The 16,064-nt window shown below is 36.6% G+C and overlaps 1 protein-coding gene, 1 long non-coding RNA gene and 1 pseudogene across 17 annotated transcripts; 2 read left to right on the top strand and 1 right to left on the bottom strand.

The window, feature by feature from the left end:
• The first annotated feature begins 543 nt into the window (after positions 1-543).
• LOC104771146 (uncharacterized) lies at positions 544-2,913 on the top strand. 15 transcript variants are annotated; one of them, XR_015593573.1, is made up of 9 exons: positions 544-1,025; positions 1,248-1,316; positions 1,416-1,457; positions 1,541-1,625; positions 1,801-1,868; positions 1,940-2,010; positions 2,114-2,187; positions 2,272-2,410; positions 2,500-2,913. It is a non-coding gene; the product is annotated as an uncharacterized LOC104771146 (long non-coding RNA). The 15 variants fall into 15 exon arrangements; XR_015593567.1 differs by having other exon boundaries at positions 545-1,025; positions 1,541-1,688; positions 2,272-2,422; XR_015593581.1 differs by having other exon boundaries at positions 547-1,025; positions 1,541-1,621; positions 1,956-2,010; positions 2,272-2,422.
• Positions 2,914-8,711: 5,798 nt separating this feature from the next.
• On the bottom strand, positions 8,712-9,942 carry LOC147919250 (agamous-like MADS-box protein AGL36 pseudogene; annotated as a pseudogene). Its single transcript, XR_015594050.1, has one exon. The product of XR_015594050.1 is annotated as an agamous-like MADS-box protein AGL36 pseudogene (transcript).
• A 2,671-nt stretch (positions 9,943-12,613) lies between these two features.
• On the top strand, positions 12,614-13,009 carry LOC147919249 (uncharacterized). The gene has a single exon (XM_087503905.1). The coding sequence runs from the start codon at positions 12,614-12,616 to the stop codon at positions 13,007-13,009; it is 396 nt and encodes a 131-aa protein (XP_087360031.1).
• Positions 13,010-16,064: the final 3,055 nt, after the last annotated feature.

The raw sequence follows: 16,064 nt of genomic DNA, 5'->3' as shown, positions 1-16,064 counted from the left end.
TACTTCATATATGAAGTTTTTAAAATAAGTATTTTACATTATAGTTCTTATATTATTCATAATTACTCTAAAATCATAAAACTTTTATAAATAACTCTAAAACATACATTAAAATGTTAATTTTAATATTTTATAATAGATAATACATTAAAACATATAATATTGTATAACTCTAAAACATATAATATTTTATAACTTTATAATACAAGAAAACATATAATATTTTATAACTCTTAGAAATACATTAAAACTTTTATCATATTAATATTTTAAATTTATTTAAAACATATTTAATTAATTTTATATGTAATAATTAAATTTATAAGAATATATGTCAAATACTTTGAAGTGATAAAATTTTAGGACTAAAATGATAAAAAACATAATTTATGAGATTATTTATGAAATACATATAGGGATTGAAATGCAAAAAAGAAAGATGAAACTTCGAATTTGGAGTTTTAAAACTCCAAATTATGAAATATTGAAGTATCTCTTGGAGGACATAAAACTTTAAATTTGAGGGAATAGGGAGATGCCCTAAGTGTTGAATCCAAAAGATAGAAAATGATTATTTCATTTTTTTAAACAAAAATAAGATACGTCTCTCCACCTTCAAACCATAAATCAAACTCTTCCTATGTCCATATCCAAATCCGTTTCTTACATCCCAAATTCTTAGTTGTTCTTCTCCCTCTTCCGTCTCACTTCTTTCACTCACCCTAGCTCTCAAGTCTCAACCATTATTGGATTTTAAGTATCTCCAGATCGAGAAGGGAAACTGGTTTCCGTGGGAGAAGGTCAGTTTTTTCTAAGCGGTGGATTTATCGACGAAATTAGACGTTGGGATCTCAAAACCGAGAAAGATCTGCTTCGATTCAAGTCGTGTGGTTCTCGGGCGCACAGCCGAAAACTTTGGTCGAGTAAAGAATCGATTTTTCTATCAAGCAACAATGGGTCAAGTTCTGTTTTGTTCTCACAGTCACACCTATCCTCTCTGACGTTCTTGAAGCTGATGTTTTCAGGTGCTGCTTATTAGTTGCTTTCATTTGTTATCCCTTTTATTTTATTTTATTTTCCTGTTCCGCAGTAGGAGCATGAATTTCACTTTGATTCTGCTGAAAACGAGTTTGATTTATCTGCTTGATATCGGTAGCCAATGCTGATTTGATCCACTGAGTCGCCTTTTCGCGTCTCTCATCCCCTGTTTTGACTATGTTAGTGCAATGCTTTGTTTTTTTTTTCAGTTGATAGTGATTGAATGATGAGCCTGCTCTTGCTTAACTCGTCTTGGAAACTCAAGAATTCTCCAATTGGTATGTCTTGATTTTGATGATGTTGGTTTCTCTTGTCTGAAAGCTCCGAGTATGACCTATAACACCACCTTTTCAACATCTGAACTTCCCACACCAAAGTCGTGGAATGTTGATATTCTAGTTGATACAATCAATCTGCTTGTGAGTTATCTGAAACACTATTTTGCAAACTGATTCTGGAATTTTTAAATGATGTTGTGGTAACGGAAATGGTGTGATTGCAGATGAGGGAGGATAAGAAGAAGAAGAAGAATGATGAAGGAGAAGTGAAGGAAGGCGTAGCGCATCAATAGCTTTGTTGCCACGTGGGTATATCTCTGGTCATTTTTTTCAAATGTCTAGCTCCATCTGTTTTGGTCTCGATGGAGAAAGGTTTCTTTTTAAAATCCTGGAACTGCTTTGTTATTTCATCTTTTCAGAATTCTTGAGTACTTATGTGCAAGATTGTTTTTCTTTTTCTTTTTCTTTGGTGGGTTTCTCTCAGATCAAGTGTCAGCTATTGTGGTTGAGTCTTGTATGGCTGGTTATGCCGGGGTAACTACAATCTCCATGGTACGTGTTAGTGTATATTTGGCTTAGTCTCTTGTAGTTTCAGACTATTTAATTTTTTATGTGTTCATAAGGTTATTGGGGTAGTAGGTGGCTTAAAGAAGGCTCAACTCGGCTCTCCTCAGTGTCACCAAAGTCACCGAAGGTACTCAATCTAAGCTCTCTAAAAGCATATCACTTTGCTATATCATTATCTGTAAATTTAGACTATTAATACTTCTTTCTTCTTCATGTGTTTGTGTGTTTAGTTGGAGGTTGAAGCTGATTACGTGATGAGCTTTAGGACATGCTCGGAAATGAGTTTTATGCTGGTGCTTACAAGGTATATTCACTTGGCTTTTAATGTTTTGGTACTATAAAGGGTTGCAGCTTTATTTGTTAATAACTGTTGTTTATTTCTGTTAAGGACGACGATTCAACATGAATTTAGCGTTTTGATCACTAGAGTTCGATAAGTGAGTATAGCAAGGAATAGCACCAGCCAAGCACCAAGCTTGAGTTTTTACCAAAGACTTCTAGAACTTTGGTTTGAGAACTTATCTACAGTTAGCTCTTTGGTTTGAGAACTTATCTACAGTTTTTGGTTTTCTTTCTCTTTTTCATTCCTATCATCTGAGTTGATTTAAATTTGCAGCTTGATGTAGAAGATATCTTCCCAAATTTTGGGTCATACTTTCTTAAATTGCAGCAAGAACAAGTCTTCGACAATGAAGCGCCAGTCGGAGTTTCACAGGGAGAGAGAACCAGAACGGTTGTGTACTGTTGGAAAGAAAATGGTTGTGGAATTGTGCGGGGGAGAAGAGGTAAAGATCAGCTGGGAACCTATTAAGCAAGAAGAGGAGCATTTAGAAGATGATTGCTCAGAAATACGGTAAGCTTTAGAAAATAAACTTTGTTTCATCTAGAGGGGAAGTTTGTTTCTCCTTTTCCTTTATCTCATAAAGTAGAGTAGAGTAGTTGATGTTTTTGTATAAGATTTGGTTTGGATTAATATTTGTAAAATTTGATATGTTTTATGGATTTTCTATAAAAAATATATATTTAAATTTATATTGTTTGACCAAATTTAATATATATATATATATATATATATATTAAATATATAAAATTTAGAATACAAAATATATTATAGCAAAAATATATAGCTGGTGTTTACAAAATCGTAGTACAAATATTCCGCTACTATTAATTATAATATAACAAATAAGAAATGCTACTAATAATTTTCATATAACGATAACAAGACGCTATTATAGAGTGACAAATAATAGCATAGAGAAAAAGTGCTATTGTATTTACGCCTTCTAAGATAGCACCGGCAAAGACAGCGTTTACGAAATCGCTATCTAAACGATATAATAGAGTTTTTTCGTGTGCTAAGAATACATATATTTCTTGTAGTGTGTTTATGAATTTATTCAACCTTGCTTTGATGATTCCCTTAAACATCCTAGAGTAGTTTTCTAGTTGGGTTTAAAGGGATAATCAAAGGGGGAAACTGATCTTAGTTTAGGTGACAATTCTTAGGGTTTGTTAGATTTATATGCTGTTTATTTTATACTTTAATTCTAAGTTTTTGCTTAATGCTTTAATTTAGCGTCATGAACTAAGTATGATCTAAAGTGTGTGTGCGTCGCTAAAAACTTGCATATGTGCTTGACCTAGCTAAGATGTGTGTCGTGTCATAGGAAGCACATACCACATACCTATGGAACTTCATGGATTAGAATCAAACCTGTTTTAAATGATTTGATCTATGCGTCGTTGCCTGCGATAGTTGAGTAACGGAGTATAGAGATCTTAGACGGTTAGCTTGTGACCTATAAGTTAATGGTTCTTTCGTGTTTCGTAGTCCGAGTCTTAGATAAACAAACTAATCCTAAACTTTCCTAGATAGATAGATCATCAAACCTTTGCGATTTCTCTTGATGCCCAATGCTTGTCTCATTTATTTTACTTGCTTTATTTTACGTTATTTGCTTACTTACGACCGTGACAACCAAAACCCCTTTTTATTGAATCATAGCCTTACTTCTCTTCCGACGGATTCTCTAGACAACAACTCTCTCTGTGTAGGATTGATCCTTAAATACTACTACCGATTAGTTGTGCACTTTCAGCCGTCTTATGGTCTTTTTAAGGTAAAAGATTTGGAGTGAAAAACCACACACATCACTCACCTCCCGCTCACTCTACGGGATCTCCTCTGATATTGGCGCTCTCATCGCACTACGGGTAATGAAACAATGGGTTGCTCTAGAATCAAACATGACGTGGGACCTAAACCTGCCCACTAATAAGGTCCCTATACAAATCTTATGTCCTAAGAAACCTAACACTAGGATTCACTAGGTCTTAGTCTAAAATACTAGGATTCACTAGGTCTTAGTCTCAGAAGTTATACATGTGATCGCATCGACAATGGTTCCACTGGTCTCCACGGTCAAGTACACCCGCGGCGCCTGCTTGATTTGTGCCATCGGCTGCACTCCTGGCTACACTCCATCACTCCTGGCTACACTCCATGCTGCGCTGTTGCCACCGCCATCTGGTGCAACTTGGGATACTTGGCCTTGATATGCCCAGACTCCCTGCAGTGAAAACACACTCAAGCTGCCGTTGGGCCACTCCTCTGTGGACAGCTCGCCATCTTGTGATCCAAGCTACCGCACCCAAAGCATCCCACACCCCTTGGCCTCTGCATAGCCTCCCACTTGCTCTTGGTTCCCTGCACAATCTTGCAGCCCTTGCCAGAACCTCCATGATGATTATCTTTTCTTGGCTGAACCGTTGGACTGACCGTCACGACATGTGCACGGATGTTCTCCTTGATCTCAGCTGAGGTCTTAACCAACTCCGCCCTCCAAAATGTACCCTCAAATCATTTTGAAGCGCCGACATGAACCTCCTGACCTGAGACTCCTCATACTCCATTTCTCGCCCCCATATACCACAAGTCGACTGAATTTCACATTAAGCTCACGAACCGACCGAGTCCCCTAAGACAATTGCAGAAGCTTCACCTCCATATGGTCTAGTGCTTCTCGAGGGAAATACTAGCGGTTGAACTCCTCCACGAAATCAACCCAAGCCATCTCACTCTGCACCCTCCTGGCAGCCATCGACCTCCACCACAAGTGAGCATCGTCTGCCAGGTTGTGGACCCCTCCTGGAATTCCTACGACTTGTCGACGCCCTCGACTATCACACTCTGGTCCACGGTGGCACTAACAACTAGGCCTCTGCCCCTACCATGACCACGTATGCATCCACGATTTCGTCCACGACCACGTCCTCATCCACGACAAGTGACAGCACCACCTCTAACTACTACACTACCATGAACAGGAGGCTAAGAAAAAAATCGAAAACCATACACAGAAACACAACTTACCGTGAAATCTCATTGAAGGCTCGTAGAGGATGTTCTAGGAATCCATGCCACACATAATCGACCAACTCACATAATCAATCAAAGACATGCAAATCCAAACATCAACAACAAAAACACAGTGAACCGTACCTATAACCGTAAGGGCTCTGATACCAAACTGAAACGATCCAACCCATTTTTTTTATTTTTAATACTTTATTAAACTAATGATCCCGTACTCACTAAATACCTAACCCAAATCAAACAACAACAAATAACATAAAACGATACCATTAACCCAATAACCAATAAACCAATTATCAATTCATCACAAATAGTAATAAACCATCCAACAAAGTCATTAAACATTAAACCAACAACCTAGAAACATTCTAACGACTCGAATCTAGCAGCCTAACAGAAGCCAGACAACACATCATCGAGCCACTAGAACATCCTCCTCTTCATCGCTGTAATTCCACGATCACACTTTTCCTTTAACTGCACCAAAAACACAAATGAGATGTGTGAGTATTATAATAAGGCAATCCTCCCATCTACTGGGCTATACACACAAGCGAAAAGATAAACACAATCAATACAGAAAGAAACAAGCAAACCAGAAAACTCTGGACACACGCTTTGAATCTGCGCACTTGCGTCGACCGACGCACTCCTTGCTTCGACTAATGCAACGTCCTTGCATCGACCAATGGACTCCTTGCATCGACCGATGCAATTCCTCGCTTTGCCGTCAAATCTATAATTTCGTCTATCGATGCAATGCAATCATGCAACACATCACTGCACACGATCTCCTCCGTCCCCTCTCGGCTCTATGATGCCGAAACCAACCTCCAAAGGCCACAATACTCACAATAAACACTCACATAGGAGCACATAAGCATTCAATACCCAAAATCACATAAAAACACAAATCTAATCGCTTAGATCATCCATGGTCATGCACTCAATGACGAATATGATTCTAATACCCACGAAAATACTCTCCTAACAAGCTCCTCTCACGTATTCAGCCTCAGATCGCCACTCCCATTGACAGATCTCACAAGAACTGGCTAGAAATCTCCTTAAAATCATAGAGAACTCTCAAAAATGTTTTTTTTCTCTTTATTTTTTTCTCTGGAACAAAAAAAAGTGGGTAAAACTCTCTAAAATGTCGAGTATTCTCCTTTTATAGCCGACCTTAGGGTTTTCCAAAACCCAAAACGCAGCAACACATACGTTTAACTCAAGCTGTCCCACAAAAAAGTACCTTGCATCAACCAATGCACACCCAAAACCGGGATTTTGGTTTGCGGGCGTTACACTTCCAAACCTTGACCGGACCACCTTGATAAAGTTTCAATCGTAGTGGCTCGTAGCTGTTTGTTTTTAGATGATGAATTTGTTTTTAGATGTTCTGCTTATTGGCTTATTTGTTTATGTTTTATTTATGGTTGTTATTCCGATTGATTGTGTGTATAGTTTGTAGATGGAAGGATCACCTCATAAAATTTTTCTGGTAATACTCACGCATCTCATTGTCTATATGGTGCAGATAATGTGTGCCGTGAAATCATAGGGATAAAGAGCAGAATTATCTAGGGTCTAATTTGTATGTTGTTGGATTGTTATTATTATTGGAACCTAGTTTGGAAGTTACTTTATACTTTTGTTGTTCAAAAATAAATCAAAAACCTTAAAATATAACCTATTTCTCGTAGAATCGTTTCTGAAGATAGCAACGGAAGCAACCCATATTTAGTTAGATAATAAATAAATAAAAAATACAACTTTTTTTTTCATTTTCTTCTTTCCTTTTTCGCGATTCCCTCTCGACGTAACCGGCGATTCACACCTAAATTCCATAAAAATCAATTAGTTCACCTTGAATGATTGATTTTTCCGGCTTTCCGCCGCCACTGCACTTCCTCGATCTACGCCCAGCTCTGTTCTTTTCTATCTCTATTCAGTTGTTTAATTCTCCTGGTAACAACCGTCGTGGTGGTGCTGATGATGATGACTTCACTTGGTGGTGGTGGTGGTGGAGGCAGAGGTGTTGGTGTTACTGGTGGAGGGAGATTCGTTACGTATCGACGCCTTTTACTGTGTCTCCGTCGGCTTCTCAGTCACCTAACTTCTATGGTGGTGGTCTCCGATCACAGCCTTCTTTCCCCGTTGAGCAAGATAAGTAATTTAAATCAATCACCATCTCACTCTGCACCCTTCTCAGTCACCTAAATATTTTTTTTTTCTTATTCTTCTTCGTGTTGTTGTTGACTTGTTTTCTTTTTTTTGTTCTATCTCTGTTCTACTGATTTGGATCTTCAAATATGAGTTGCTATCTACCCACCACTGCAAATTAAGCTCTTTATTTTAGCTCAAACTACTGCAATTGTGTACTGGATTCTATAAAAATTCTTATGCTTATAATTTTAAAACATTTATCTAAATCTAGGAACCCTGTTTGTCTAGCCTCGATTGGGTAATGGATTGTTAGTGCCTCAATATCTTATAGAATCAGCTTTTTTCTTCGTTTTGTGATGGTTGACTTCGTGAAGCTATAAATACTCCACTCTGCTTAAGATCTGACATTTTCTTACATACGCTTATCAACGTGATTGCTAAGTGAAAAGGAGTGGAACTTCATGTATTCTTGTATGCTCAAGGTCATACTGATTTGGATCATTTGCAATTTTTCTGTTGGCAAGTATCTTTCTGAGATACTTGCAGAACGTCACAAGCTTACGCCATACTGTTATAATTAGAGTTTCTTTTCTTCTTCGTAAGATCTACTATAATTTTTTGTTTCTTGCGTCAGAACTAGGACTTTTATAGTGGAGAATACAAGTTCTTTAGTGGAGATGGTCTTAGTTTACTGATTTTTATTGGTTATAATGGATATTATATTCATAATAAATTAGAATTGGTTTGGTATATCTTCCTTCCGCTATGCATATTGGTTTGTTGTTGGTTTATTTTTGGGTGTAATTAAATATAATAGAGTATTTAATTCTATTATTTTTAAAACGCGTCTGGTAGTTTCATTGAATCATTATCAAGATTTTAGTACCAGACTTAAAGGAACTATAATGAATAAACCACAAAAATGTAATAGATATTTTGGTCACTGAAATGTGTCTACGAATGTGGGTACTTAACATGCTCTTTATTTTTTGAATTTTAGCACTAAATATCATCGTTTTCTGAAAAGTCAAACTAATTTTGATGGTGATTAAACATACTACTTCCCAAAATAAAAATAAAAATTGCCCACATTTTTGGGTGGCAAATATGATGATAAGAATAAGTTATTTTGTGAAAAAACAAACTCTAGTTAATTTGCCCACATCTTTGGTTGTACCTGATTAATTGTTTTATTATATTTCAAAAAAACTAATTATTTTATTTCAAAAAAACTAAACTTCTTCAATAAAACTAAAATTGATATGCTATGATGTACAAATACATTTCTTAATAATCAAAATAAGATAAATGCATTCAGGTAGAACCCTTAGCCAACAACAATTAACTGAAAAAAGAATAAAAATAAAGACAACATTAAATATTTTTTTCTGAAATGAAGAAAATAAAACTCATAAATTCAGACAACTGAAAACTACAGTAAAAATATGCTTCTTTTAATTAAAGATTATTGTTAATGTATGAAGCATAAACACTGGTAGTAGAGGTGGTAGAGGAGGTGATGGAAGGCATGTGATTGGTGATGGCAAGATCACCAGTTGGTTGTTGGTGATAGTTGTAGTGGTTTCCATCTATCAAAGGAATTCTAGCATGTCCTCCATCATAACCCACATTTTGTGCCAACATCATATCATTAAATGAGTTTTCTTGATTCAGATACTGATTGGAATTCAGATCTACATTCAAATTCATGTTATGATTTAAATGAAAATTCAAATCATGATTCCAAGTCATGTTATTGTAGACTCCTTGAATATGACCTTAAAAATCATGCGAAGTATGATATTGAACCGGTTCTTGCAGATTTTGATTCATATTCATATTTTGGTATGGAATATGAGCACAAAACTCTCTAGCAGCACTTACCGCGGCTGTATTCACACCAACAGCAAAATCTGCAACAGCAGAAGGATCTATATCCGCAACTCCAATAGGAAGAGGAGATAAAGAAGAAGACTCACCATTTTCTAAATGAATTTGCATCCTTTGAGTAAGCTGATTGATATATTGATCAATATAGCGATGCAAATCGTGAAGGTCACTTGCACCATAATGATACTCCGACATCTTTCCTTCAAGACAATCAAACATAAATCGTTTAACTTGTAACTCCCGATTCTCAACAGCCAGCTTGTCTACTTGCTCTTTGATTTTGGTAATCTGCTCCCGCAAATACGTTTCTTGATCCATCATCTTTTTGTTTCTTGTTTCCATCGGCATCTCCATAAACTTCATTGCCACCTCTTGTGCACCTTCCTTTGACGGCCAAACCTCTGGTACCGACATATACGGACTGTAGATGACCCCACAAGCTTGGACACCACAAAGAGTTGTCAACTCGTGAAGTTTCTTCGTTATCCCTTTCTTCCTCTTCATGAATGTTTTTTTTCTTGATCTCTCATTGGCTATCAAAGATAATTTCAATTTCCTCATTATCTTTTTTCTTTTATTTTGTATGGTTTGTCTAGTTTGTTGGCACAAAGACTGTTTATATAGCAACGAAAGGGTTTCCCTATTCATTAGGTTTCTTATCACTAAGTCCAAATTAGAGGCAATAAATCTTTTATCAATTTACTATGTGTTTATCTATATATAGATCCTTATATTTCTGTGTGTAGTTGGTGCATTATCATTAGCTTATTACTTAATATAATATAATATATATATACATATAAGTTATTTTTATTATTAAAACTAATTTTGTCTAGCTTAATTTGTTCATAGATTGTTAAATTTGGAAGAATTTTGTCCAAAAAAAGAAAGAACATATCTAGAACGTGCGGTTAGTAATATAAGAATACTTTTGTGAATAAAATTTGAAATATAGAAAAAAATATATTAGATATAATACCTTTAGAGGCGTTATGCCAGCTATTTTTATTTAAAAATACTTTTTATTAGCTTATTATTAGAAGTAATATAGCAGGTTTGAAAATATTTCATTTTGAAAGAATTACTAAAGTAGTGCATATATTTTGGTTTATTACTAGACTAGCACATATAAAGTGTTACTTACTAGAATAGTACTAATTTGTTGTAAAAAGACTTTAAACCATGTATTAATTTCGTAACTACAAAAGTGTCATTTTCATTTATAAATGGAAAAAATAATTAATAATAAAAACACAATGAAACATTAAACCCTAAACAACAATAGAAACCAAGGAGTCGTTTGTGTCGTTTGAACCGGAGTAGTGATTCAAGTGGCTTTTGTCAACAATTCTGGTAGAATTAATTTAAGAAGATGTTATGTTCAATAAATTATGACGATTATGTTGTGGTATGATTTGGGAACTAAAGAACGAACTTGTTGATAGGTATCAAATCGACAATAACAATGGAGCGAGGCGAATTCTAAAAGATGTTGGCGAAGAGTAAAAGGATGTAATAAACAACGGAAGTGGGGAAGAAAAGGAAGAGTCCACTTGAAAGTTCCTGGGTCGACTGTGAAGTTTGTTGGTGGACAGCGAAGTTTCGGATTTTTTGAAATTTTTTTTGGGATTCATCGATTAAGAGGTAATTTATGGGTCGGCCCTGGTTTTGTTCAGTAGAATAATTCTGTTTAATTTTAAAATCTTATCTATTTGTTGGTTTTGGGGATGGGTGTCGATCGACACCAAAGGAAGTGTCGATCGACACCATCAATTTTTGGTTCGACCATATTGATTTAAATTGTCGATTTGGTTTGGTTTGATTTAAGTGAAACCTTAAAATGGGGTTATTTAAGTGGAAAGTCGACCTAGGTCGTGGTTTCAGTGTTGTTTCCCTTTTTCAGAGAGAAACAGAGAGCAAGAGAGCGTTCTTGGGAGATTTTGGAGTTTTGGTGCTTTTCCTTGGAGATCTTTCTGTGGGAGTGAAGATCCAGGGCTTGAGACGTAATATAAGGTTGCTTGGGTGTTGGATTCGTCAGTTTGGGTCAGAAACTTTCTACAAAAGAGGTGAGTGCATGACCATGGCTGATCTAAGCCTGAGATTACCTTTGTCTTGCTTGTTATGTGATGTTGTGGTGTTTTTCTTGCTTGTTATGATTGCTATAGGGTTCTTACGGTTTCATCTGACTTTTGGTCAAGTTATGGACATATAGGAGGTGAAGAGGAGCGAGATTCGACTCTTGGCTTTGATCAGATCGCATCTGCGGAGTTAGTGTCGATTGACACCATGGAGCAGTATTGATCGACACTGAGGGGTAGTGTCGGTCGACACCAATAGCCCCTGTCAATCGACACTTGGCTGGTATCGGTCGACACCTCCCTTTTCAGCGAGCAGATGATACTTGTTTCCCTGGTTTGTTATGTTTGTTTGATAATTGTTTGACATTGGAATCTCAGTTGCTTGTGTGTGTAGCCCAATAGATGGGAGGATTGCATCACTGAGTGTTTATGACAATACTCTAGCATCTCAATTTGTGTTTGTGGTGCAGGTAAAGGCAAAGTGTGATCCTGGAATCAAGGCAATGAAGAGGAGGATGTTCTAGTGGCTCGATTGGTTGTTGTTTGGCTTCTGTAGGTTGCTAGAGTTGAATCCTTAGAAAGTTGTCTAAGATTGTTGGTTCTTTGTTTTATGTTAGATTGGTTTGTTGGTTTATTTGTTATGGAATTAATGTTGGATATTTGGTTATTGGTTAATTCATTGGTTTAATGGTATCGTTTATGTTATCCGCTGTTGTTTGATTGGGGTTAGGATGTTAGTGACTATGAGATCACTAGATTATTAGTTATTAATATTAGAAAAAGGGTTAGGTCGTTTCAATAACACTGAGAAGTGATAAGAAGTTGTCAACTCAATAGCTCAATAGGGACATTGAACCTAAAGAAGGGGAGGTTGTGGTTGAGATTGAAGTTGAAGATGAGTTGATAGAGCAAGATTATGGTAAAGACATAGAAGCTGAAGAGGTTGTGGTTGACAAAGGAAAGAGTAAAGTGGTGGAGGATCCTAAGCAGGACAAGATCATTGATGGAGTTTCCAAGAAGAGTCAAATGGCTGCCAAAGAGACTCTATTTGTGCCTCCACCTTATGAGCCAAGATTGTCATTTCCTGGTCGGTTTAAGAAACAACAAGTGGACAAGTATAGAGCTATGTTTGATGCACAAATGAAAGATGTTGCTATTACAATGCCACTCATTGATGCATTCTTGCTGAACCCATCATACGACAAGTTCCTCAAGGAATGATTATATTAACCCATGAGTGTAGTGCTATCATTCAAAACAAGATAGTAGCAAAGAAGCTTGATGATCCTGGTAGTTTCACTCTTCCTTGTTCATTGGGACCTTTATCTTTTAGCCATTGTTTATGTGATCTTGGGGCTAGTGTGAGCTTGATGCCTCTCTCGGTTGCCAAAAGATTAGGTTTCACTCGCTACAAAGAGTGTAGAATCTCCCTTGTTCTTGCGGATAGGTCAGTTAGAACCCCGGTAGGACTGCTTGAAGACTTACCTGTCATGGTAGGGAATTTTGAGATTCCAACTGACTTTGTTGAATTAGAAATGTATGAAGAACCAAAGGACCCGCTCATCTTGGGACGCCCATTTCTAAGAACCGCAGGAGCTATGATTGATGTGTAAAGAGGAAAGATTCATTTGAATTTAGGAAAGGAAGCCCTGTGTTTTGACATCAACAAGGTGATGAGGAAGCCTAAAATTAAAAGACAAGCTTTCTACATTGAAGAAAGGGATGTTTTGGCTGATAAGCTTTTGGAAGAGTTAGCCATAGAAGATGAGCCCCAAAACACTTTGACTGTTAAACAAGGAGAGTTTGGGTTACTAAAGGAAGATAGTGAAGGGTATGAGAAGATTCTTGACTCTCGCAAGCCTTCAAGTGATAATGGAAGCTTCCTTGAGTTGAAAGAGCAGGTGGTGAACTCAGTTGAATGGGACTCAAATGATGATTTGAGTGAGCTTAAAGCACCCAAGATTGATTTTAAACCACTTCCTAAAGGGCTAAGGTATGATTTTCTTGGAACAAAACTCTACTTATCCTGTTATTATCAATGACGAACTTAGTGAACTATAAACTGTTACTCTCCTAGGTAAATTAAAGAACTAAAGGAGAGCTATTGGTTTTTCACTAGATAATATTAAAGGAATCTTTGAATCTCTTTGCATGCATAGGATACATTTAGATGATGAATCAATGACTTCCATTGAACCACAAAGATTGTTAAATCTTAACCTAAGAGATCTAGTGAGGAAAGAGATTCTAAAGCTCCTTGATACGGGTATCATATATCCTATATCAGATAGTACATGGGTTTCACCGGTACATGTGGTACCCTAGAAAGGAGGAGTCACTGTTCTTAAGAATGATAAAGATGAGTTAATTCCTACAAGGATTATAATTGGACATCACATGTGTATTGATTATAGAAAAGTTAATGCCGCCTCTAGAATATCACTTTCCTTTACTGTTTATTGATCAAATGTTAGAACGGTTAGCAAACCATAGTCATTATTGCTTTTTAGACGGTTACTCAGGATTCTTTCGTATATCGATATTTACATGTCCCGATACCTTCATATATCGAAGAATGTTGTTTGGACTATGTAATGCACCCGCTACTTTCCAACAGTGTATGATGTCCATTTTCTCGGATCTCATTGAAAATGTTGTTGAAGTATTCATGGATGACTTCTTTGTATATGAAGATTCTTTTTTTCTTGCCTCTCTAATCTTTGCAGGGTTTTAAAGAGATGTGAAGAAACCAATTTGGTTTCAAATTGGAGAAGTGTCACTTCATGGTGAAAGAAGGGATTTTGTTGGGACACAAGATTTCAGAGAAGGGCATTGAGGTTGATAGAGCTAAGATTGATGTGATGACCAATCTAGCACCACCAAATTCAGCAAGGAAATGAGAAGCTTCTTGGACCATGCTGGGTTTTATAGAAGGTTTATAAAAGACTTCTCAAAGATTGCTAGGCCTCTTACAAGGTTGTTGTGTAAATATGTTGCATTTGAGTTTGATGAGGAGTGTCTACAAGCTTTCAAGAAGATAAATGAAGAGTTGGTTAGTGCTCCAATAGTTCAAGCTCCAGATTGATATTGAACTATTGGAGCACTAACCAACTCTTTCTTTATATGGAACACTCTCCAAATCTAGTTTACCATTTGAATATCAATGCCTTTCTTGTCTTTAATCTCCAAATCTCCAAATCTGGAGTTGGTTAGTGCTCCAATAGTTCAAGCTCTAGATTGGAGTTCAAGCTCAAGAGTTGGATATTGTTGCTTCAAGAGTTTGATTTGGAGATTAAAGACAAGAAAGGCATTGAGAATTGAGTAGCTTTTCATCTATCTAGATTGAGGATTGACAATGAGATTCCAATCAATGATTCACTTCTGGAATAGCGGCTAATGGCAATTCAACTTCTAGATAAGAGCCATGAGACTTGGAAAAAGCTTGTAGAGGTCATAAGTTTAGAAGAGAATAGTTCTTCGTATGCAGATTATGTTAACTACCTAGCTTGTGGTCTTTAGCCACCAAAATTGGTGGGATATGCTAGAAAAAAGTTATTTAAGGACATCAATAACTACTACTAGGATGCACCTTATCTCTTCGCTTTTTGTAGGACAAAATTTATAGAAGATGTGTTTCTAAAGAAGAGATAGAAGGGTAGTAGAACTTTGTCATGGAGCAGCCTATGGGGGTCACTTCACCACATTCAAGACAGTTACAAAAATCCTTCAAGCTGGTTTGTGGTGGCCAAAAATGTTCAAGGACACTAAAGAGATTATCTCCAAGTGTGATTTATGTCAAAGAAAGGGAAACATCAGCATGAGCGATGAAATGCCTCAAACTCCTATTCTTGAAGTTGAAGTGTTTGATGTATGGGGTATAGACATCATGGGACCATTCCCTTCTTCATATGGTAATAACTACATACTTGTGGCTGTTGATTATGTCTCTAAATGGGTAGAAGCCATAGCTAGTCCTACTAATGATGCAAATGTGGTGTTGAAGTTGTTTAAGACAATCATCTTTCCAAGGTTTGGTATTCCAAGAGTGGTCATAAGTGATGGAGGAAGACACTTGATCAAGAAGGTCTTTGAGATTCTTCTCAAGAAGCATGGAGTGAAGCATAAGGTTGCTACTCCTTACCATCCTCAAATTAGTGGTCGATTTGAAGTTTCCAACAGGGAAATCAAGGCAATTCTTTTGAAAACAGTAGGTATCACAAGGAAGGATTGGACAAAGAAGTTGGATGATGCTCTATGGGCACACTTATATCATGGTTAAAAACCGTAAAAACCATGATATATCAACTCCCCCAGGCTTAGCTTTTGCTTGCCTTCAAGCAAAACAGAAACTTAGACCTGTGAAAGACGTTTGAAAACATATGAACTCACTCAACTGCAAGAAACTGATCTTCACACTCTTCATCGCCTTGACTCTCAAGAATTTACTTCATACTATTTGTCAATAAAAAGCATCAACATTCCTTACTCAAATCCCACAATCCTCTGGAGTCTCTAGTTTCGCCATTGTAATCTCATTAAAGAAATTAAAGCAAATAAAAGCGAGTTCTTACCTTGGGAATATCGATCAGCGGCATATGGTCTATCTTCTTGCCAAGACATTCTTCATACATCTCTTTTCCTATCTCTTTTCTCACTTACAAGGGGTTC

Source organism: Camelina sativa, chromosome 20 (genome assembly GCF_030686135.1).
Source record: "Camelina sativa cultivar CO46 ecotype springtype chromosome 20, ASM3068613v1".
In the NCBI taxonomy this organism is placed as follows: domain Eukaryota; kingdom Viridiplantae; phylum Streptophyta; class Magnoliopsida; order Brassicales; family Brassicaceae; genus Camelina; species Camelina sativa.
Note: the sequence above shows the minus strand (reverse complement) of the source record. Positions and strands in the feature narration are given on the sequence as shown.

What these genes read in the sequence shown, in the direction of transcription:
- LOC147919249 (XM_087503905.1), top strand. Translation starts at nt 12,614, where the DNA reads ATGATTATATTAACCCATGAGTGTAGTGCTATCATTCAAAACAAGATA.